Source organism: Mobula hypostoma, chromosome 23 (assembly GCF_963921235.1).
Source record: "Mobula hypostoma chromosome 23, sMobHyp1.1, whole genome shotgun sequence".
In the NCBI taxonomy this organism is placed as follows: Eukaryota; Metazoa; Chordata; class Chondrichthyes; order Myliobatiformes; family Myliobatidae; genus Mobula; species Mobula hypostoma.
The window spans coordinates 30,308,414-30,333,949 of record NC_086119.1 but is presented as its reverse complement, the minus strand read 5'-3'; the positions used below and the strand labels follow the sequence as shown (position 1 = coordinate 30,333,949).

The 25,536-nt window shown below is 40.8% G+C and overlaps 1 protein-coding gene across 1 annotated transcript in view; it reads right to left on the bottom strand.

The window, feature by feature from the left end:
- Nucleotides 1–25,536, bottom strand: part of LOC134336815 (double C2-like domain-containing protein beta) — a 300,546-nt gene that overhangs the window by 53,230 nt on the left and 221,780 nt on the right. Inside the window, exons 5-6 of the mRNA XM_063031310.1 lie at nt 18,288–18,414; nt 11,007–11,164 (exon numbers count right to left, since the gene is read on the bottom strand). Of these exons, the coding sequence (XP_062887380.1) occupies nt 11,007–11,164; nt 18,288–18,414 (285 nt within the window). The remainder of the gene's footprint in view (nt 1–11,006; nt 11,165–18,287; nt 18,415–25,536) is intronic.

Sequence of the window (25,536 nt, the reverse complement as noted above, 5' to 3'; positions counted from 1 at the left end):
ATAATTACATTATAATACATTTTATGTATTGCACATTCCCTTTGCAATTAGTGATTTCTGACAATAATCATCAGACACAACTGAGATTCAATATTATTATCAATGTCATTAGATGCATGAAAGGCTTTACACTCTAGAAAGGAAACTTCGATGTTCAAGAAATATTCATCACTATCATAACATTCAATACTTCTCAATTAATTTAAAGATGCTTCTCTGGTAATGAAGAAACTAATATCAAACGCTGAAACTAAAGACTTTATTCTGATGTATTGAAGAGCAAATGATAGTCCTTTAAAATATTTTGAACCATAAGACCATTGCTCACAGTAGGCGAATTAGACCATTTGGCTCATTGAACATGGATGATCTATCATCCCTCTCAACACCATTCTCTTGCCTTCTCCCTTTAACCTTTGACACCTTGACTACTGAAGAAATGACCAACTTCTGCTTTAAATATTCCCAATGAATTGGTCTCCACAGTCATATGTGGCAATGAATTCCACAGATTCACCTCCCTCTGGCTAAGGAAATCCCTCATCTCTGCTCAAAAGGGATTATTTTTGTACTCCAAGGCTGTGCCCTCTGGCCCCTATACTCTCCCACTCTCCATGTCCACTCTATCTAGGCCTTTCAATACTCAATAAGATTCCATCCCATCCCCAACCCCCATTCTGCTAAAATAATTCAAATATTAGAAATTTCTGAATTAGTTTAGAAAAATGAGTACAGGCCCCAAGCCATCAAACACTCAAGCATTATATAATGCAACTATATTATAGTTTAAATGTTATATACATTCACCTATCAAATTTATGTGTTTCTATCCATGTTTTTATTTTCAGTATTCTCTACAGTGCAGAAGTTATGACTGAGCAATTTATGCAGGATTTTATCAGTTATACATGCAGAGCACATATTCACTGTTGCGATCCTATCTCTAATATTTGTGTCTTGTGAGGCTTCACAAGAAAAACACTGCAGTTTTGCTCCTTGCATTACAGCAACAGTTGATTAAATGCTATCTTTACAAACCGGCTAGTATTTGGAGGTTTTATATCAATTCAAGCATCTCTGTTGGCTGCAGGCTGTGCAAAAATTATATTTTTTTTTACCCCAAAATGAATAACAGAGCTCATGGAATTATTGCAATTCCCTCTTGTGGGTTCGGTTGCCTGTGATAATGCATTTGCACCGTGACTGTTAATTAGCCCTGACAGCGGATCTAACACAGCAGAATCAAAACTTCTACATTAAATCAAATTTACATTCAAACCTTAAAACTAAAGGTCAGATGCTTTCACCTTTTATTTGAAAGAATGAATCTATTTTCAAAAGCTGATAGGGTTCTTAATATCCTGAAGTGAAGTAGAATTCTCAAAACATTGGAACTGCAGGTGCTCTCCCAATGGGACTACTTCGCTTACAGAGAAGTAAAGATCATACTCAAGATCTTTATTAACAAATTAGTTTAAAGTGTGCTCCTGTAAGTATTGATGATTATACGTCCAAAGAAATAGTTAAGAGCTGACATCTGGGGAAAGTAGGTTGGTGACAGGCAAGAAGGAAGCGTCTGGAATTGGGAATAGATACATTTAAGGACAGAATGCCAGAGGGACTGATGAATGGAAAGGAAAATGAGATTGTGAACAATTACCATTGATACTGATACTCAGGCAAGAGGCTGAGGGATTTCTGTATGTTATTCCACAGCAGAAAATAATGGAACATGCACAATGCTCACCTGGGTCTGTAATGTTTCCAAATATTTTTCAACAAAATAATGTAAATTCTTTTAAATATATTTTAAAATTCTACTTATCATTTCTGAATTAGATATTCATTTTAGACTAAATGTCTCATTAGAATGAAAGAATTGTGCCTGACTTCATTGTGAAAATTGCTTATATAAAGCACTTTGCACTTTAACAATGTGGAATATTTTGAGCTCTTCATGCCAAGTTCTTGGGACATTAGAAAATGTTCTAGGCCAGGGGTTCCCAACGTTTTTTATGCCATGGACCCCTATCACTAACCGAGGGGTCCACAGATCCTAGGTTGGGAACTCTGACTCTGAGTATTTTCTGTTGAGGTGAGTGTCGTTTCCCCATCACATTTCCTGCACATGATTACCAACAATGATTGGACGACAAGGTTATGATTGGCATCCATTGCTGTTCAGTCACCGTAAACTAGTGCATCATACAGAAAGTCGAGTTGGTAATCAGATGCAGGTATCACTGTCAATTGTAATTGTTCAGAATCTTACTGAATTTTCATTTCCCTTTCCATTTCCAGGGTTGAGAAGGGATATAACTATGGGAAGAGGAGAAGAAATTGACTGGCTTTGACAAATGATCTGTGTCCCCTCAATGGCCACAGGAATGGTAAGAGAGGACTGGAAGATGACAAGTGTTGCTCCGTTGTTCAAGAAAGGCAAAATGAAGAATCTCAGGAATAATAGACAAGCCTTGCATCAGAGGTGGGCAAACTAACGGAAAGGATTTGCGAGCTTAAGGAGAAGCATAATCTGATTAGGAATAATCAGCATGGCTTCGTGAGGGGCAGATTGTGCCTCACAAGCCTGGTTGAGTTTTTTGAGGAAGTGACAAAGCGAATTGACAAAAGTAGAGTGGTGTATATGGATTTTGGTAAAGCATTTGACAAGGTTCCACATTGTAGGCTCATCCATAAAGTCTGAGACATGGGACCCATGGAAATTTGGCTGCATGAGTTCAGAACTGGCTTGCCCACAGAAGGGAGAGGGTGGTAGTAGATGGAGCCTATTCTGCGTGGGTATCAGGAACTAGTAGTGTTCCACAGGGATGTGTTCTGGGACCCCTAATCTCTGTAATTTGACTTGCTTATAAACTTCTTAATGGTCTGGAGCCAGAGTACACTACAGAATCACCTGGCCAGCGGGAGCCATCTCTGCTCTTCAAGACTGCTTTGAGCACACTGACTGGCACATGTTCAGGGAGGCTGCAACCGATGGCGACTCTACCAACTTAGAGGAGAAAACGACATCAGTGACTAGCTACATCAGCAAGTGCATTGATGATGTCACTGCAGCCAAGACCATCAATACACGCGCTCACCAGAAGCCATGGATGACCGCGGAGGTGCGTGCGCTGCTGAGGACCCGTGACTCCGCCTTCAGAGCAGGCGACAAGGCAGCCCTAACAACAGCGAGGACCAAACTGTCCCGGGCCATCAGGGAGGCAAAGCGTGCACACCCCCAGCGAATCCACAGCCACTTCCAGGACAGCGGCGACACGCGGCACATGTGGAAGGGCATTCAGGACATCACCAATTACAAGACAACACCACCTGCCTGTGCTGGTGATGCCTCCCTCCCAGATACGTTGAATAACTTCTACACTCGTTTTGAGGCGGAAAATGACGTGGCAGCGAGGAAGACCACCCCTCCTCCAAACGACCAGGTGCTATGTCTTACCGTGGACGATGTGAGGAGAACCCTGTGCAGGGTCAACCCACGGAAGGCTGCTGGACCAGACAATATTCCTGGCAGAGTGCTTAGAGGATGTGCAGACCAGCTAGCTGAGATTCTCACTGACATCTTCAACATCTCCCTGAGCAGCGCCGTTGTTCCTACGTGCTTCAAGGCCACCACCATTGTCCCCGTGCCAAAGAAGTCTTCAGTGTCCTGCCTCAACGACTACTGTCCCGTTGCACTCAAATCCATCATTATGAAGTGTTTCGAGAGGCTCATCATGAGGCACATCAAGACCCTGCTGTCCCCCTCACTGGACCCCCTGCAGTTCGTGTACCGTCCCAACCGTTCAACAGATGATGCCATTGCCATCTCTACCTGGCCCTAACCCACCTGGACAAAAAAGACACGTACGTTCGAATGCTGTTCATAGACTTCAGTTCAGCATTCAACACAATCATTCCTCAGAAACTGATTGGAAAGCTGGGCCTACTGGGCCTGAACACCTCCCTCTGCAAATGGATCCTAGACTTCCTGACTGGGAGACCTCAGTCAGTCCGGGTTGGAAGCAGCATCTCCAACACCATCACACTGAGCACGGGGGCCCCCCAGGGCTGTGTGTTCAGTCCACTGCTGTTCACTCTGCTGACCCACAACTGTGCTGCAACACACAGCTCGAACCACATCATCAAGTTTGCCGATGACACGACCGTGGTGGGTCACATCAGCAAGAACGATGAGTCAGCATACAGAAAGGAGGTGCAGCGGCTATCAGACTGGTGCAGAGCCAACAACCTGTCTCTGAATGTGAACAAAAGAGATGGTTGTGGACTTCAGGAGGACACAGAATGATCACTCTCCGCTGAACATCGACGACTGCTCCGTAGAGATCGTTAAGAGCACCAAATTTCCTGGTGTTCACTTGGCAGAGAATCTCACCTGGTCCCTCAACACCAGCTCCATAGCAAAGAAAGCCCAGCAGCATCTCTACTTTCTGCAAAGGCTGAGAAAAGTCCATATCCCACCCCCACTCCCATCCTCACCACATTCTACAGAGGCTGTATTGAGAGCATCCTGAGCAGCTGCAACACGGCCTGGTTTGGAAATTGCATCATCTCAGATTGCAAGACCCTGCAGCGGATAGTGAGTTCAGCTGAGAAGATCATCAGGGTCTCTCTTCCCATCATTACAGACATTTACACCACACGCTGCATCCGTAAAGCAAACAGCATTATGAAGGACCCCACACACCCCTCATACGAACTCTTCTCCCTCCTGCCATCTGGCAAAAGGCACCGAATAATTCGGGCTCTCACAACCAGACTATATAACAGTTTCTTCCCCCAAGCCATCAGACTCCTCAATACCCAGAGCCTGGACTGACACCAACCTACTGCCCTCTACTGTGCCTATTGTCTTGTTTATTATTTATTGTAGTGCCTGTACTGTTTTGTGCACTTTATGCAGTCCTGGGTATGTCTGTAGTCTAGTGTAGTTTTGTGTTGTTTTACGTAGTTCAGTGTAGTTCTTGTATTGTTCATGTAGCACCATGGTCCTGAAAAACGTTGTCTCGTTTTTACTGTGTACTGTACCAGCAGGTATGGTCGAAATGACAATAAACAGTGACTTGACTTGTTTTTATCACCCTGCTTGCTCTCTAAGGTCTTCCGTTAGCAGTTTTTTAAATTTAAAAAGAAAATTGGAAGGTCAGCTTTTTTTTTTAAAACTATGCTTGTCTAGTGAGGAATTCAATACCTAAAACTACAAGGGATGTACTCTCAGTTGACACTTTTAAACGTCAGCTTAAAACCTATTTAATCTTTCTTTTAACAAACATCATTTTGTCTTTTGCTTTTATGCTTGCAGTTGATCCCTTTGTAAATCACCTTGAACTACATCATTTGTATGAAAAGTGCTCTTTAATTAACTTATTAATATATAATGATTGGGATGAGGAAGTAGAATGGTGGGTCAGTAAGCAGATGATATGAAGGTTGGCAGTGTGGCATGGAAGGTTGTCATAGAATATAGACAGGATACAATGCTGGGCAGAGAAATAGCAGATGGAGTTCAGTCTGGTTAAGTGAGGTGTTACACTTTGGAAAATCAAACTGGAAGGCAAACCACAAGGTTAATGGCAGGATTCTTGGCAGTGTGGACCATGGGGTCCAAATTCATAGATCCCTCGAAGTTGCTGTGCAAGTTGTTAGGGTGGTTGTGTGTTGGACTTCATTAGTTGGGCATTGAGTTCACGAGCTGCAAGTTTATATTGCAGCTCTATAAAACTCTGGTCAGACTCAGTGATTCAGGAACAGCTTCTTCCCCTCTGCCATCTGATTCCTAAATGGAAACTGAACCCGGGAACACTACCTCACTTTATTAATATATATTATTTGTTTTTTTTGCATGATTTTTAATCTATCCAATATATGTATACTGTAATTGATTTACTTATTATTTATTTATTTTTTCTTCCATATTATGTATTGCATTGAACTGCTGCTGCTGCTAAGTTAACAAATTTCACGACACATGCTGGTGATAATAAACCTGATTCTGATTTTGACTTGGAGTATTGGATGCAGTTAGGAGTGCCTTATTATAGGAAAGATGCGGAATCCTTAGAGAGGATGCAGAGATTTACCACGATTAGAGAACATTGCTTATGAGGAAAGGCTGAGGCAGCTAGAGCTTTTCTCTTTGAAGAGGAGGAGGATGAGAGGACAGTCAGTGCCTTTTCTCAGGGCAGCAATGACTGAAACCAGAGGATGTATATTTAGGTGAGGGGGTGATGTCAGAGGTAGGTGTTTTTTTTAAACTACACAGAAAATTGTTGGTGTCTGGAAAACATTGCCAGGTGCGGTGATAGAGGCTGTTCTAATAGAGACATTTAGATAGGCACATGGCTGTAAGAAAAATGGAGGGAGGGGTTAGATTGATTGCGAATTAGCTTTAATTAGGTCAGCACAACATCAAGGGCCAAAAGGTCCACACTGAATTGTACTGTTTTATGCTCTACATTCAGAATCAGATTTAGTATCACTGGCTTATGTCATGAAGCTTGTTGTTTTGTGGTAGCTGTACATTGCAATACATAATAATAAAAAGCTACCATTACAATAAGTATATATATATATATGTATGAAAAAATATTGAGGTAGTGTACATGGGTTCTCATTTTTCATTTGTGTCACTACATTGAACAGAGCAGTAAGAAGGTGGAAAAGGTAAACTAAATTTAACACTTGAAGTAAAATGCTGATGATTTTAATTGATTTCTTTAGTACTTTAGGACATTACTGTACCTGAAATTATATGTAACAAATCTGATGACTTTCAGGCTTATAGGATTATTACAAGTTCTTTGAAACATTAGAACTCCAAAGGAACACAGAGGGCCTGGAACCTCTGTTGTAAACACATAAATGCTTTATTATTGTTTGTCACTTCTTAAAATACTTCATAAATATAGGTAGATGATCTACTGATCAATTGTTGTAATGAGTTCATCATAAATGAAATTGGTAAATGAAGTTTAATTACCTATACATGTACAATATATTTTAATGACCAAGATTAAAGCCAGCTTGTTATCACATACACCATTTTCTAGTTGTCAGTGGCAGTCATTGCTTGATTTGAACTAAAGGATGTTCGTGGATTAAATTCTCCTTAAGACAATAAAAACTCTTGTACAACATTTGGATACATTAGTGAGTGTTGCACTCTTGAACTTGCTATTTTTCTTCAGATGTGATTTTTCAACAGAAATCACTGATAACATTCTTGGGTGGAACTTCCATGTCATTTTTTCAAAGACTTGTTGGGAATTTCTCAGCATTGACCTTCCCAGTATTTTTCCCTCAACCAACAGTCACAAAACAGTTGACTTGGTCACTTATATTGCTGTCTTTAGACATGCTAAGTAAAAGTTGGTCAATACATTTTTTTTAAACAATCCAATTGAGAAAATATTTCAAAAATATTTTCTATCTCCTTTACTATAGCATTGGAGAGGGATAGGAACAGACAAGTTAGGAAAGCATTTAACTGGAGTAAGGGGAAATATGAAGCTATCAGACAGGAACTTGGAAGCATAAATTGGGAACAGATGTTCTCAGGGAAATGCATGGCCGAAATGTGGCAAATGTTCAGGGGATATTTGAGTGGTGTTCTGCATAGCTACATTCCAATGAGACAGGGAAAGGTTGGTAGGGTACAGGAACCATGGTGTACAAAGGCTGTTGAAAATCTAGTCAAGAAAAGAACAGCTTACGAAAGGTTCAAAAAACTAGGTAATGATAGAGATCTAGAAAATTATAAGGCTAGCAGGAAGGAGCTTAAGAATAAAATTAGGAGAGCCAGAAGAGGCCATGGGAAGGCCTTGGAAAGCAGGATTAAGGAAAACCCCAAGGCATTCTACAAGTATGTGAAGAACAAGAGGATAAGACGTGAGAGAATAGGACCAACCAAGTGTGACAGTGTAAAGGTGTGTATGGAACCAGAGGAAATAGCAGGGGTATTTGATGAGTACTTTGCTTCAGTATTCACCATGGAAAAGGACCTTGGCAATTGTAGGGATGACTTGTAGCGGACTGAAAAGCTTGAGCATATAGACATTAAGAAAGAGGACGTACTGGAGCTTTTGGAAAGCATCAAGTTGGATAAGTCTCTGGGACCTGACGAGATATACACCAGGATATTGTGGGAGGCAAAGGAGGAGATTGCTGAGCCCCTATCAATGATCTTTGCATCATCAATGGGGACGGTAGAGGTTCTGGAGGATTGCAGGGTTGCAGATGTAGTTCCCTTATTCAAGAAAGGGAGTAGAGATAGCCCAGGAAATTATAGATCAGTGAGTCTTACTTCGGTGGTTGGTAAGCTGATGGAGGTGATCCTGAGAGGCAGGATTTATGAACATTTGGAGAGGCATAATATGATTAGAAATAGTCAGCATGGCTTTGTCAAAGGCAGGTTATGCCTTACGAGCCTGATTGAATTTTTTGAGGATGTGACTAAACATGTTGATGAAGGCAGAGCAGTAGATGTAGTGTATATGGATTTCAGCAAGGCATTTGACAAGGTACCCCATTGCAAGGTTATCGAGAAAGTAAGGAGGCATGGGATCCAAGGGGATCTTGCTTTGTGGATCCAGAATTAGTTTGCCCACAGAAGGCAAAGACTGGTTGTAGACAGGTCATATTCTGCATGGAGGTCGGTGACCAGTGATGTGCCTCAAGGATCTGCTCTGGGACCCCTACTCTTCGTGATTTTTATAAATGACCTGGATGAGGAAGTGGAGGGATGGATTAGTAAATTTGCTGATGATTCAGAGGTTGGGGGTGTTGTGTATTGTGTGGAGGGCTGTCAGAGGTTACAGCGGGACATTGATAGGATGCAAAACTGGGCTGAGAAGTGGCAGATGGAGTTCAACCCAGATAAGTGTGAAATGGTTCAATTTGGTAGATCAAATATGATGGCAGAATATAGTATTAATGGTAAGACTCTTGGCAGTGTGGAGGATCAGAGGGATCTTGGGGTCTGAGTCCATAGGGCACTCAAAGCTGCTGCGCAGGTTGTTTATGTGGTTAGGAAGGCATACGGTGAATTGGCCTTCATCAACAGTGGGATTGAGTTCAAGAGCTGAGAGGTAATTTTACAGCTGTATAGGACCCTGGTCAGACCCCACTTGAAGTACTGTACTCATTTCTGGTCACCTCACTACAGGAAGGTTGTAGAAACTATAGAAAGGATGCAGAGGAGATTTACCAGGAAGTTGCCTGGATTGGGGAGCATGCCTTATGAGAATAAGTTGAGTAAACTTGGCCTTTTCTCCTTGGAGTGATAGAGGATGAAAGGTGACCTGATAGAGGTGTACAAGATGATGAGAGGCATTGATCGTGTGGATAGTCAGAGGCTTTTTCCCAGAGTTGAAATGGCTAACACGAGAGGGCACAGTTTAAAGATGCTTAGAAGTAGGTGCAGAGGGAATGCCAGAGGTAAGTTTTTTGACGCAGAGCGTGGTGAGTGCGTGGAATGGACTGTCGGCGACTGTGGTGGAGGCGGATACAATAGGGTCTTTTAAGAGACTCCTGGATAGGTACATGTACATATTTAACTATTTATGGTTCTATTACTATTTATTATTTATGGTGCAACTGTAACGAAAACCAATTTCCCCCGGGATCAATAACGTATGACTATGACTATGGGGCTTAAAAAAATAGCTGGCTATGAGTAACCCTAGGTAACTTCTAAAGTAAGTACATACTCGACGCAGCATTGTGGGCCAAGGGCCTGTATTGTGCTTTAGGTTTTCTATGTTTCTGTATTTCTAAATATTGTATTGTTTGCATTATGTTGTTAGGACTTTGTTCATAAAATAATCCATACAGATACAAAACGGAGATCAAAAAATAACTGCAGAGGTTGGAATGATAATTTTGACTCTCTTACTGTAGGTGCTGTCCAACTTATTGAGTGCTTCCAGCATTTCTTTCATTCCTATATTAATATTTATTTTAATTATTCTGGGCTGGACAAAGAAAGCTTTACTAAGTGCTTCACTGGAAATTAATTTGTCAATTGATTAAAACAAAATAAGATATTAAAGAGAACTACTCAGCATCATTGCTTTGGGAATTGTGGTGTGCTGCATAATGAAACCACTCTTAAGATGCACAGAACTACCTGTACTTTATTACCGTTTAAACCTCTTCCTCTCTTGCCACAGATGGAACTATTTTGCAGCTCCACAACAGACAATTCTGAAGACTGAAACACGTAAAATTATACATAATCTGCATTATCGTCCAAGGATATAGATCTCATTATAAAATAATGTAAACTACAGTTATGAGGTGTAAAGTGAAAAAATACCTATGTTCGAGGTATGATAATAAATTTGATGCAGAACATTTAATCCAATGTCCTATACTACTTTTTAATTGACAGATTATCTTTTCTGTTAGAGGAATAGAAGGGAGTGGTGCACTTTTGAACTGAACACTGAACAGTGCAATGGTACATAGAGAGAAAAAAAATCAAACTAATTTAAATCATGTTCGTTGCAAACTTTCTATCTCTCAAATAGTCCAGTCATGGGGAAGAAAAGAGCTTTCATCTCCCAATTCCCTTTGGATTTCTAACTAGATATTGTATCAGTAGTCACGTCACAGTGCATTACTGAAGATACTTCACACATACGTTGGTCGCTAGTGGTTGCAGTGGTTTTTCCATACACCTGAAGAAATATCAGTAATACATCATTGATTGTCCAATATTGTGTGGGTGAGACAATTTTCAGGCTTAAGCATGGTCTGAGATTGCACAGGAACAAACCTCCCAGTGGAATATGAATGATTTTAGGATAGCATAGCATCTTCAATAACTTTACACTCTCCTTCTGCAGGTCTGTGCTCAGCACATATAATTTATGCACTAGTGATACTTAATATTTATCTTTACAGATATAAACTATAAATTGAATATGACCAAGGTCAGGACATATGTACATCCTCTTGTGTGTCAAATATAGTTCGTTACTTACATTTTTACATAGGGATCTGAGTAGCCATTTGCATCCATAGCTGCTAAATGTGCACATCGTGCAATGCCAACAACAAGCCCAGTTTTCTGTGAGCTATACTTCAGGGAAATGAGAATCCGACCTCGCTCCTCCAGTGACTTGTCTTCTGTTTTATCTATCTGCAAGGAGGTACAATATTAAATTTATCATTTAATCCGCTGTAGAAATGCAAAGAGTTCCACGCACCGACTAATGCAGAAGAACAGGTCCTTTCATTTCACTTTTTTTTGTTCAAATAACAAATAAGATGCACATACCATAGCTTGCCAGGGATACTGCCTTACATACTAAAATAGTCATTAGAGGCCAATTGTTCCCTCTTTCCACATGCATGCTTTGTACGCATTTTGTAAATCTTCACTGTGGTATTTTAGAAAAAGTAAAACTGAGGATCAACTTGTCTTCTTGGGGAAGTTTTTGTTGAAAATATGAATTAACAAGAGTACATTAAAGTAAGTGAAAATTAAACAAAAATTACCTATACTAGAAATCACAAATAATATTTTTCTTTGGTCAACAGGAAAACCTTGTTGAAAGAAGTACGTATACAGCCAGGACTTCAGGCAAAACTGCCTGACCGCAAAGACATACAGCCTGCGGGAGGGCTACTGTAAAGGTTTACAGGGGCAGGGTATTCAGCAGGGAATGTCCAATAAACCGTGTTTGATACCCAACATGTCAATAACAATTTTGCTTATTTTCACACTCGGCGCAAGATGACTGTTCTAGCAATTAGAGCTGCATCATTATCCTTTTCGATTTCGTCGATCAAACCTGAATTGCTGTAGGGGAGCGCACAATCAGTCAAGCATCCTGCATATAGTAATGATGGAAAATTGTTGCAACCAAAGAAGGTTTACAGAAAAGATGAGTTAAGTAAATGACACAACAAAATGGAGCAGATTACTTCAGGAATCTTCATCTGAAACACAGTGGGGAAAATATGACTGTGGAACCAGTGCAGCTGGGAGCACTGGTTCCAAGGGCTCCCAACTTTTTTTTTAAAAAGGAGGTCCATAGACCCCAGGTTGGGAACTTCTTTTTCATATTTTGGTGGAAGAAAACCAGACACCACAGCAAATAAATTAGTTGCCATATTGATGCAGTTTCTCGAGGGCAATTTTACAATGAAAACATGGATTAGTACTACACCAATACGTAGCTCCTGCCTTATACAAGCAAAACCTGTTAAGAAATTTCCCTTTGTTCTTGTGAAGAACACAAGCACCATTGAAAGAGCCCATGAAGAGATAGAGTTAAGGTGTGTACAATATCAACTTTTTTTAATATTTCTAATTTACAGAAGCGACATTTTTGAAGCCCTAAAAGATGAGAAACTAAGTCTGTTGAATCAGGTTTGGGAGCAGATTGGTCATTGGTGACACACACAAAATGCCGGAGGAACTCAGCAGGCCAGGCAGCATCTATGGAAAAGAGCACAGTCAACGTTTCAGGCTGAGACTTTTCAGCAGGACTGGAGAAAAACTGGAGCCATCCCCTTCTCTCAATTCCTCCATCTCCAACCATCTGCTGTCAGTATGAGGCTTTTCATTCCAGAATGAAGATGATGTCCTCCTTCTTCAAAGGGGGTTCCCTCACCCCACCATCAATGCTGCACTCAACTACATCTCTTCCATTTCGCACGTCACCCAATTCTCCCACTACTCCATCAAGGATAGGGTTCCTCTTGTCCCCACTTATCACACCACCAACCTCCATGTCCAGTACATAATTCTCCGTAACTTCCACCATCTCCAACAGGATCCCACCAAGTGAATGTTTTCTTCCCCACCCCACCCCCACTTTCTGCTTTCCCCAGAGATCGCTCCCTATGTGACTCCCTTGTCCATTCATCCCTCCTGGCACTCATCCTTGCAAGCAGAGCAAGTGCTACAACTGCCCCTACACCTCACTACCACTCAGGGCCCCAGACAATCCTTCCAGATGAGGTGATATTTCACCTGTGAGTCTGTTGGGATTGGGTCATCTACTGTATCCAGTGCTCCCAGTGTGGCCTCTTGTATATCAGTAAGACTCGACGTAGATTGGGAGACCGCTTTGCTGAGCACCTACGCTCCATCCGCCAGGAAAAGAGGGATTTCCCAGAGGCCACCCATTTTAATTCCACTTCCCATTCCTATTGACCATGACCACCTCTACTACCATGACGACGCCACACTCAGGTTGGAGGAGCAACACCTTGTATTCTGTCTGGGTAGCTTCCAACCTGATGGCATGAACATTGATTCCTTGAACTTCCAGTAATGGACCCCCTCCCTCCTTCACCATTCCCCATTCCCTTTTCCACCTCTCATCTTATCTTCCTGCCTGCCCATCACCTCCCTCTGGTGTTCCTCCCCCTTTTCTTTCTCCCATGGCCTTCTGACCTCTCCTATTAGATTCCCCCTTCTCCAGCCCTTTGTCTCTTTCACCAACAATTTCCCAACTCTTTGCTTCACCCCTCCCACCCCCGCTCCCCGGTTTCACCTTGTGTTTCTCCCTGCCCTCCCCACCCCATGTCTTCCAACCCTGTCTCATCTATTTTTCTCCAACCCTGAAGAGTCTCAGCCCGAAACTTTTATCCCCCCCATGGATGCTGCCTGGCCTGCTGAGTTCCTCCAGCAGTTTGTGTGTGTTGCCTGAATTTCCAGCATCTGCAGATTTTCTCGTTTGTGATTGGTCATTGGTGAAATAGATAATAGCAGATTGCAGTTTTATCTTTTATATTTGGTTTTCTTTTCTAATATATATAGCCTGTAAAGGACAGGTTGTAAATTCAGTTATTGCACTTTGTAAAAGTTTGTCAAGGGCCAACTTCAACAATATCTTAAAATACTAGCCTGATATTCTTCCACGAAGGAATAAGTTGCCATGTTTTTTTTGCAACTTTAGTATGGGATGCAAAAATGCTGAATCCTGCTCATTTTGCCCTGCCAGAGTTAGCATGAGGCAACATCCACTAAAGGTAAAGGTAATGCAAGTGGCTAGAACTCAATGGTCATAGCCATGCCATTAGCTCGTCAATGTTTACCATTGGGCTTTAATTGGCAGAAGTTTGGATTACACATAATGAAAGGTTTTGACAAACGAATGCTGTCCTGTTTGGAGCTGTGCATTTGGAGAGTGCTTGAATGCAAAACGTGTATCCCTCTCACGATAAGACAATTAGACAGCTGGCAGAGTGTGTTGAACTTCCTCCCAACCCTGGTAACTATGGTGCTGTCACAGGGCTGGAACCCTGCTACAGCTAGCTGATTTGGGAAGAGTGCAGGACGGGGCATCCCAAAGCTGGCCATGCAAGTGAATCTTGGAGGAAAGGCTATTGCTGCACCCGTTGAGCTCTACAAAAATAATTTTCTATTTTGCTTTCTTGGTCTCCTTAGCTCATAACACCTGAATGAGTTATTCAATGGATGCATAGTGACTCACATCAATAAATGACAGTACCTTCAAGAGAACATTATGAACCTCCAATGGCAGACACCTTTCAGGACTGCAATGGTCAGAATGAGAGCAGGTATGGCTCAATACGCTTTTATATCCTGTACTTTTGGGTGTAATATTGACCTACAGCCACTGACAGAGACAGAAAATATCTTCCTCCTGTTATATTGGCTCTTCAAACGTAAAACAAGTAACACATTCACATCCTTCTGAATCTATCAAAAGGGAAACCGAATTCGAAATCTCTAATTAGTCTCTTAACACAAGGAAAGCTTGGTGCTCAGCTACTTGTTTCACTGAGAATCATTGTTACGATACTGGAGGAGGCATTCCTCCCATTAAAACCTCGTTGGTTCATTATGAAGTTCCATCCCTGAAAGTCCTACAAATTGCTCTTTCTCAAGAGCCTGTCCTCTTCACTTCTCTGTCTACCCAAGACCCAGAGAAAATCATTCCAGCTTATAATTATTCTGTGAGCAATAAAGCATTTCCTCACATTACCCCTTGCATGTTATGCCCAAAGTTTAAAATTTAAGCCTTCTACTCCTTGAAGCATTTCCTTATGAGAACATTACCCTCTAATTACCCAATTGAAACTCATCATGGCTTTGTTCACTTTTATAAAATCTACTCTCAATCTTATTTATTGCATGGACAGCAACTCGAGCTTCATTATACTATGCTTATCACTCATTCTTGGAGTAATTTCTTAATCTTTCTTCATGACAGTAAATCAGCTCCATGAACTACTTTCATGGCCTCAAATGAAAGACTGAAAAGGGATAAAGCACTAGAGAAAAAGAGACATCTTAGAAGATGTTTGTAACTTATAACTAGTTCATTAAGTGTCAAGCAGCTTGCAGTTCATTGATTTTGGATATGTTCCAGCAGATGGATGACAAAACGGATCAAAGTGGGACTAGAAACATAAACTATGCCTCTGAAAGCAAAGGAAATTTAAATTGTCCAGGGTAAAGATGGAGAGCAGCATTAAGACCTGTCTGACTCATGAATAAAGTAGACTGTAAGATGCAGTGTTAGAAAATAGAAGACTCTAAGGGTGGGAACTGCAGAGCAGATAGTACCAGTTCTGAGCCAGTACTTGCTGTTTTCAAATCTACATTTCCTCATGATACCCATGTGTCTTCAGCTGCCTAGGACCAATCTCCAGCATTTCCACCCAAATGTCTGCACTTCTATAGCTAGAGAGATGTCAGGGGCAAGTTGCATTTTTTTTTTATTATGCAGAGGATGGTGAATGCGTGGAATAGGCTGCCAGAGATTGTGGTGGAGGTGGATACGATAGGGTCTTTTAAGAGACTCCCGGATAGGTACATGGAGCTTAGAAAAATAGAGGGCTATGGGTAACCGAAGGTAATTTCTAAAGTACGTACATGTTTGGCACAGCATTGTGGGCAGAAGAGCCTGTATTGTGCTGTAGGTTTTCTATGTTTTTATATCTCTCCTTCTTTAAGATGCATCTTTTATTCAGTGTCTTTAACTTATTCTCATATCCTTAATAGTATCAAACTTTGTTAACACCTCTGAAATTCTGGATATTACTATATAAATGAAGGTGGTTATTAATGCCTGGGACAAATTTACTTAGTCACTTCTGGGACTGTTAAGATCTGTATTTATTGCCCATAAAAACAAAGAACCAAAATATACAGTAAGTGCAAAAACATTGTAACTGCTGAATCCAATACTCGAATGATGCCCTCAAACGTATCTGGCTTGAACTAAGTTGTTATTCATTTCCTCCTTATACTTCTCCTTTCTCAAGGTTTTATCATTTTCATTAAGTGATTCTTATATTGTAACTTATGGCTGTTTCAGCTAGACAGAAATTAATACAGTTCAGTAGACACCCGAGAGAGAAAAAAAATACTTTCTTATTAGTTGCTCAGTCCTTAGGAGTCTCCAGAGATTCAGAATGTCATCAGAAACCTCGGCAAACTTCTATAGATGTGTGGTGGTAAGTGTGCTGACTAGCTGCCATTATAGCCTGGTATGGGAACACCCAATGCGTTAAGTGGAAAATCCTACAAAAGGTAATGGATTAGGCCCAGTACATCATGGATAAAACCCTCCCAACCATTGGACTCATCTACATGAAACGTTGCCGTAGAAAAGCAGCATCCATCATCAAAGATCCTCACCATCCAGGCTGTGCTGTTGTCTCACTGCTGCCATCAGGTAGAAGGTACAAATACCTCAGGACTCACAACACCAGGTTCAAGAACAGTTACTACCCCTCAACCATCAGGCTCTTGAACAAAAGGGGATAACTACACTCATTTAACGACTCATTTATTTTGTTATTTCATGCTCATTATTTATAGCTATTTATTTATTATCTGCACTTGCACAGTTTGTGTACAGTTCCTGTTCCACAGATTTGCTAAGTATGCTCGGAGAAAACAAATCTCGGAGTTATATGTGGTGACATGTATATACACTGATAATAAATTTTACTTTGAACTTTGACAATTTAATTGGGCTTGCTTTTAAGCTGTTGAAAGACCTGTCTTACTCATTAATAAAGTAGCTGTGGTGTTAAAATATCAATAAAGCTCAGCAAATTTATGTTTTAAGCATGATCAAATTGTATAACACAACAACAGAAAATTTATTCAATACCATCTTGACTGTTCCCCCTTCAAACCTAATGGGGATACACAATCTAACCTGCCACTCAGCCAAATTTGCCATCAAGTTTCAGATTTAATATCGATAAGTAACAGTCCTGACTAAAAACAAAAATTTGTTACAAACATTATGATTGTGGTGGCATGGTAGTGTAGTGGTTAGCACAACAGTTTACAGTACAGGCGATCTGGGTTCAATTCCCACCACTGCCTTAATGAGTTTGTATGTTCTCCCTGTGAACATGCCAGTCTCCTCCCACAGTCCAAAGATGTACCAGTTGGTAGGTTAATTGGCCACTTTAAACTGTCCTATGATTAGGCTCAGATTAAATTGGGGGACTGCTGTGTGACACAGCTCAAAGGGCCAGTGCGGCCTATTCCACACTGTATCTCAATTTAAAAAAAAAACACAAGAGATTCTGCTAGAAATCTCAAGCAACATTTTCAAAATGCTGAAAGAACTCTGCAAGGAAGGCTGCCTCTACAGAAAGGAATAAAAAGTCAATTTTTCGAGCCAAGACCCTTTATCAGGATTAATGAAGGCTCATTAGTCCTGATGAAAGGTCTTACCCAAAATGTTGACTGTTTATTCCCCTCCATAGATGCTGCTTGACTAGCTAAGATCCTCCAGCATTTTGCATGCATTGCTTTCTGTTGTTAATATTAGCTTCTCAGAAATATCTGGTATTTACAGATTTCACTTCAGGATAATTAGATTGTGTCTAGCTTTGGATCTAAAAAGAACTGTTATGCTTTGTGAGAAAATATTCTGGTACAATTTCAGAAACAAAAGGCTTTCCCAGTAAAGGGGATAACTTTACATCTGAAATTGCAGTGGCATATTAATGTTTTTGAAAAAGCTAAGTAGCACGAGCAGAGATTTACGATTCAACCACGAGTAAAAGAATTGTCTTTTACATTAAAATATTACTTATTAGAAAAAAAAATTGATGCCAAGAATTGATAGCTTCTAATAGTTCTTGCATCAAGGATCTCTAACAGTATAGAGAAACCAATCTTGCACATTATAGGAAGATGATATATTGAACCTGAAAGGAAAATGAATAGCTAACTGGTTAATGATCACGAAGTTCCTTCTTTTACAGCCTGCGATGGACGAATCGATACAAATAGGATTAACACTCACTGGCAGTTGTTTCTCCAGGCAAATGTTGAAATTCTTCGTCTGATTTGGTTTTAATCTTTTCAGTGGAATTCGGGTCTCACCAATAAACTCGTTATGACGGAATTTATCTTCATCACAAACTGAAACTCTGCAACAATAAGATAGCAGGCATTACCAGCACTTACTTTGGCACCATGACAATGTTCCATTACCACAGCTGGGAGAGGTAACAAAAAATGCTTGACAATTGCCTTGAAATTGATGATCAGGATGCTGTGAAACAAATTCTGGAAAGGGTATGCAATTAGTAAACCAATTAAATTCTTTGATCACCAGAACACAGAGAATTGAAACAGAAATAAGTATGGATCCTCAATAAATGAATGGCTGATCATAAAGCTTTCAGAGAGCTGTAAACTTAGTCAGCTCCATCATGGGCACTCCATCATGGGCACTAGCCTCCGTAGCATCCAGGTCACCTAGAAGTGATGCCTCAAAAAAAAAAAGCAGCATCCATCATTAAGGACCCCCGCCGACCCCCCACCATCACCCAGGTCATGCCTGGTTCTCATTGTACCATCGGGAAGGAGGCACACACTCGACAATTCAGAAGCAGCTTCTTCCCCTCTGCCAGCCAATTCCTAAATGGACATTGAATCCATGAACACTACCTCACTACTTTTTTTTTAAAAACTTTTATTTTTGAACTACTTATTTAACTATGAAATCTAATTTAGAAGGGGACGCAAGACATTGCGACCATTTCCAGGGAAATAGAAACATTAAATAGATATCTAATTGGTAATTTGTTTATTATTGACACATGTATTGAGATGCATAAAAAAAACTTTGTTTTGCATGCCTTCCAGACAGATCATTCCATTCACTGAGTTAGTACAGAGAGATATAACAGAATGAAGAATATAGTGTAAGAGTGACAGGGAAAATACAATGCAAGTAGGCAAGTAAGGTGCAAAAATCACAATAAGGTAGATTGGGTGATACAATGTTCTCCTTTAATGTACATGTGGTCTGTTCAAGAGTCTCACAACAGCAGGACAGAGGCTGCCCTTGAGCCTGATGGTATATATTTTTAAGGTTTTGTACCTTCTTCCCAATAGTGGAGTAGAGAAGAGAGAATGTTTAGGGTAGGAGTTGCAAGATTATTAAATCAATTGGAAGAAAACACTTTGTTCTGGTCCGTGAGTGAAAAATGACGGTCATCACTTTTCGGTTCACTCACCAGGAAGGGGATTGGTCATTCAAGATGGAGAGGAGCAGAAATTTCTTCACTTGGAGAGTAGTGAATCTTTGGAGTTCTCAAAGGTGCACTGCACGTTCGTAACGATGTGGGCAGTGTTACGGAGAGCCAATTTAGAAGGAGAAAGAAGACATTGTGACGATTTCCAGAAAAGTAGAAACATTGAATAGATTGAGGCAAGTTTGTTAACAGTCTGGAATATTTTTACATGATAGTTACCGCTGGAATTTTAGGGAAACAGGACAAATATTTACAATAGAGGGAGACATATGGAAAAGGCAAACCGACTTGATTTATTTAAATTGGTGAAAGATGTCTAGAACCACAAAGGATTCTCATTCAATGCTATTATGTATTTATTATTTCAATAATATTTGAATATATTCTTTAAATAATTCATTACAGGTTATACGTATAAATACATGCATCATCACGCTACCATGTAATACATGTGAACCTCATTTAAAGTAAACACAAACTTAGACCCTCATTTCAGATTCCCAATGACTTTCTTCAAATTAGTTGAAGTTACAAAACATAACTCATGGTAATCTCTCATTGCAGTCAGGTGTATTGTTGACATTAAGCCCTCAGTGCGGAAACCAGGCAATTACTTCAAGTAGTGTAACAAATAAAAGATTAGCTTGAAGCCGTTGGCCATCTTAGATTTTATCCTCAAAGGTAGGTTTTCTGGAGTACAAATTTGATACTTAGATGTATTTTCTTGATATTTATAAGGAGACCAAGCTCAAGTAGATAAAATATGTTAGTGTGAGCTACCATTAAAGCATGAAACAATGAACTAGCCTAGCTGTTGAGGTTTCCAAATCAATACCAATGATCTTTGCAAAATCAATTTAATATAGTTGAAATAAGTTCCTTTATTTCTTGTCAAATGTCAAGCTCTTGCAACTGAAATTCAATGATTGATTAGGATTTGCAAAGAGAATGGAGAATAAATTAACAGTGGATCACCTTCATCAAAACCAAGTCATTAACACAATTTTCTATTCTAATTTATGGGAAATCATGCTGATATTAGCTTGCATGACAAATCATACAAAATATTGGAAGTCTAGTTCTTGTCCTATAACTGAAAGACAAAACAACAATTATGTAACAATAATGTAATTAAATATCACAGAGGCAAACATGAACGAAAGGCAGGTGGGAAAATTGAGGGTTGTGATCTCCACTGAAGAAGCAGGTTTAGCTGAGACTTTTGGAGGAGGCAGAAGAGGGAGCACGGCTCAGATTAAATTCTTCAGTGTGCATGATCAAAGGTGCTTTGTGTGCGGACTCAAAGGAGTTAATAGAAATGAAAGAGCACTGAGTGCGAGCAGGGTCAATGGAACAGAGTGGAAAGTTAAGAATAAAGGCATAAATAGAACTTTAACTACAAACAAATTTGTAAAGTTTGTGCTCAGGTGATTTCTGCAATCTTATGGAAGGTTTCACAACCACTTCGAGCATGCTACGTACAGTAGCTGCGGAATGCACATTCATGATCTTCTGCTGCTGTGGCCCATCCATTTCAAGGTTCGATGTGTCAGAGATGCTCTTCTGCACACAACTGTTATAACACATGGTTATCCGAGTTACTATCACCTTCCTGTCAACGTGAACCAATCAGGGCATTCTCCGCTGACTTCTTTCATTAACAAGGCATTTTTGCTGACCAACTGCCACTCAGTGGATGTTTTTGCACACCATTTCTCTGCAAACTCTACAGACTGTTGTTATGTGCTCATTCCAGATCAGCAGTTCCTTACATGCTTTAATTACCCTGTCTGGCACCAACAATCATTCTCCAGGCAAAGTTGCAGAAATCACATTTCTTCGCCAATCTGATGTTTGGTCTGAACAATATCTGAACCTCCTGACTGTGTTCTGTATGCTTTTATGTATTGAGTTGCTGCCACATTTGGCTGATTTGATATCTGCATTAATGAGGTGTATCTAATAAAGTGACAACTGAGTGTAGACCCTTCCCTCTGTGACTCCCTAACCCACTTCTCCATCTCCGTTTATAATTTTCCTTCTCACTGCCCATTCCCTTATAACCAAGTACAATACCTGCTCTTTTACCTCAGCCCAAGAGGTCAACTCTTTATTCCTTTCGATTGATGCTGCCTCAGTTGCTGAGTTCCTCCATGATTTTGTGTGTTAATCTGGATTGCCAGCATCTGCAGAATCTCTTATACTTATGATTCCCTCTCTTCTCTCCCTTCCTGAAACTTGAAACATGATTTCTTTTTCTCCTCTCCAGATAGCTGACTAGAAACTCTGAATTTCTTTCTCTCTCCATTGATGCTGTCTGACCTGCTCAGTGTTTTTGTTTGCTTCTTCCAATGTTGATGTATTGCAAAGAGTGAACACAGTTCAGAAACTGATAAAAGGTGATGACAAGATGGACAAAAATTTGATGATAATCAGGATGGGGGAAAAGCAACTGTGGTGAGAAGAGTGTGAGAAAGAATATAATAAACACAAGAAAGTCTACAGATGCTGGAAATCCAAAGCAACACACACACAAAATGCTGCAGGAACTCAGCAGGTCAGGCAGCACCTATGGAGAAGAATAAACAGCCAGACTTTCTCTTGTGTTTATGATTTGCTGCACCGCTGCAGTCTTTTTGAGGGATGCCTACCCTGAAGTTTAAATCTTCTCTTCGAACAGAGATAAAATGGGACCCTCTCTCACTGCTCCCTGTGCTCTCTGCTGCCCTCTGACTTTTCAACCATATCGCTTTCCAAAATTGCTTCCTTCCCCTCCCCCCCCCACCTTTTTATTCTGGTGTCTTCCCCCTTCCTTCTCAGTCCTGAAGAAGGGTCTTAGCCCAAAATGTTGACTGTTTATTCATCTCCATAGGTGCTGCCTGACCTCCTGAGTTCCTCCAATATTTTGTGTGTGTTGCCCTAGAAAGAATGGGTTTAGGTTCAACTTAAATTTAGACATGACATGACTGAAGATTAATCTGAGTGAGCTTCTGTACAGAGCACGATCCAGCAGGAGTGATGTTTTGGCAGAAGTCCAGCAGCACAACTTTTTGCTGGCAGAATCTGGGATTTGGTACAGATATGACTGAATATTCTCAGCATGGGCCACCATTTTGCACGTGTTGCTCTGGATTTCTAGTACCTGAAGAATTTATGTTAATGAGTTGGGTCAATGTGTACCAAAAAGCTTCCTGAATCCATCTTCCATCTGAAACTGTGATTTGAAGGTCCTTAGAAACACAAACTACAGATGAAATAAAGACCAAGATTGTATCTTACAATAAATAAAACAGTTATGGGGAAAGGAAGGGCTGCAAAGTCTTTGAGGAAGATGTCTTGGGTATTATTGCACCATTGAAATAGCTGCAGCCTACGTAGAAGTGATGGAGAAAGGTGTAGCTGCTAACAGTTAAATGGCAGAGGAAGTGTATCACGGTCAGAGACACAAGGCTGTCGGTACCGCTGCTGATTAGAAATCTCCTAGTGCTTTGCTAAGTGGAATAATTGATTCAGGAGCGATGGAGAGCAGGAGGGTACAAAGTCTTAGAAAATGTTTACAAAGCATTAGAAATGCATTTCAACCAAATTTGGAAGGAAGGATTTCTTCTCATTCTGAAAAACGACATGATTAAAAGTTCTGCAAAGTTTCTGGTGTTCACAACCCAGCATCAAGTACATTAACAAGTCAAATTTGCAGGAAGTATTGCATACAGTGTAATGTTTTGTAACTCCAAAGTAGAACACTAATTGAAGGAAAAACAAGGGAGTCCGAGAGATGCGGGTAAGCTTTGAGTGTACTTTTAGCGAGGCACGCACTTATGACACGGTGGTGTAATGATGTGTCATTCATGTATTTATAAACATAACCCACAATTATGTAAACATGCTTAATCAGGTACAGTATATATACAATATTACTCAAATATTACTGAAATATTAAACACACAACATTCCTCCCTGCTTAGTTATAAACTCCAACTCAAATAGAATGCATCTTGACTTATATACGTACATCCACAGCATAGTAAATTTTAAATTGCCTCATTCAGGCCTAGAGATTTAATCATTGTGGAGACTTTCTTACTCCTGAGGCAGTGATGAGCCTTTGCATCACATTCCCTTACTACTGCAGAGAAAAATTATGCACAAATTGACAGGATCCCGGCTAGGGGTCTCCGCGGACAGCTGCAGCCTCAGTTAAAAAAAACTACAACCTCAGCGGCATCAACTGTAGATTGTTGCTCCATGTAAAGGAGGAGGATTACACTGACTGGCAGGTGACACTTGTGTCAGGTTCTGGGGCCTCCTCCATGGTGGTTCTAGACGTCATCTCTGGGACTGCAGGAAGTGGCTCTGACAGCTCTGGATACCTTTCTTCTCCAAGATGCTCTTGGCAACTTCTGGCCATGTTGGCACCTCTAACTGAGCATGGCAAGCTGCTCAATTTGCTGATCAAAGCTTCAAGACTACACTTTCATTTTGTCCACACCTAGATGACCGACAGGTAGCTTCTTCAACAAGCTGTCAGCTTGGATGGTACAACAGCTCTCAATCCCCACATAGGGAAACCTCCACCAAGGGCAAGTTCATCCCGGCACTGGATAAAAATGTGGGAACTGGAATTTCTGCTGCACATTCCAGTCATTTTGAGTTGCCATGAAGACATAGGACAGCTCTGACAAGCAGACTTTCAATTTGCATTAGGAAGGACAGCTCAAGAGGAGTATCATTTCTTATAAGTTTTTCAGGTGTTTCCTTTCCCGAGGGTCATCGTCATGATCACACATCATATCATACGATGTGGGTGATCGTGGTCTACGACCATGGTTGTTCTTGACAAATTTTTCTACTTGTGGTTTGTCATCGGCTTCTTCTGGGCAGTGTCTTTACAAGAAAGGTGACCCCAGCCAGTATCAATACTCTTCAGAGATTATCTGCCTGGCGTCAGTGGTCACATAACCAGGACTTGTGATGCGCACCAGCTGCTGGTACAACCCTCCACCATCTGCTGCCGTGTCTTTACATGACCCTGACTGGGCGCATAAGCAGATGCCCTGGCCCAAGGATGGCCTGCAGAGTGAAGGAGTGCCTTCCATTTCCTTTGGTAGAGACACGTCTCCATCCCACCACCAAGGGTCAACAGGACAATCTATCAGCATTTCCATGATTAGTCGTTCTCTTGAATTCAATCTTGTAATTGTGTCCTCCAGTAAACAGACCCTATCTCTGCTTTCCTGCAGGTGGTAATGGAAAAACCTTCTGTGGGTTGAAAATGGACACTAGTGGTTGATAATCAGTAACGTAAGTAAACTCTCTCCCATAAAAGTACTGTTTGAAATGTTTTATACCCCAAAATAGACCCTGTCAATTTCTGCATAATTTTTCTCTGCAGTGGTAAGGGAATGTGATGCAAAGGCTCATCACTCCTTACATGTGACATGACTGCACCTACACCGTACCATAAGGCAATGTGTTTCACTTGATGTGGATCACAATGTGTGAATACAGTGTCTGACATCACCATTTCCTTTTCCTTTTTGAAAGCCACTTCACACTGCTTTGTCCATTGCCATTTCTCCACAATCTGTAGTAATAAGTTCAAGGGATGGAGCACAGTAGCCAGGTTTGGCAGGAACATGTTACAATAATTGACAAATTCTAAAATGGGCCACAACCGTGACACATCCTTTGGCCTTGAGGCATCCACCACAGTTTGAATTTTCTCAGCACGCTTGTATAATGCTTGCTCATTGATAGGGTGACCACAGTAAACGATGCTTGGTTAAAAGTATTCACACATGCTGTCTCATGCTTTGAGCCCATAATCTTCCTATCTTGAGATTTTGGAGATGTTCCTCGTCACCCTTAACTGTAATGATTATGTCATCCAGGTAACGCTGAGTACCTGGGCAGCCTTGCATCACCTGGTCCATAACTTTCTGCCAGACAGCAGGTGCAGATGTTATTCCAGAAATAAACATATTATAGTGGTAAAACCCTTTGTGAGTG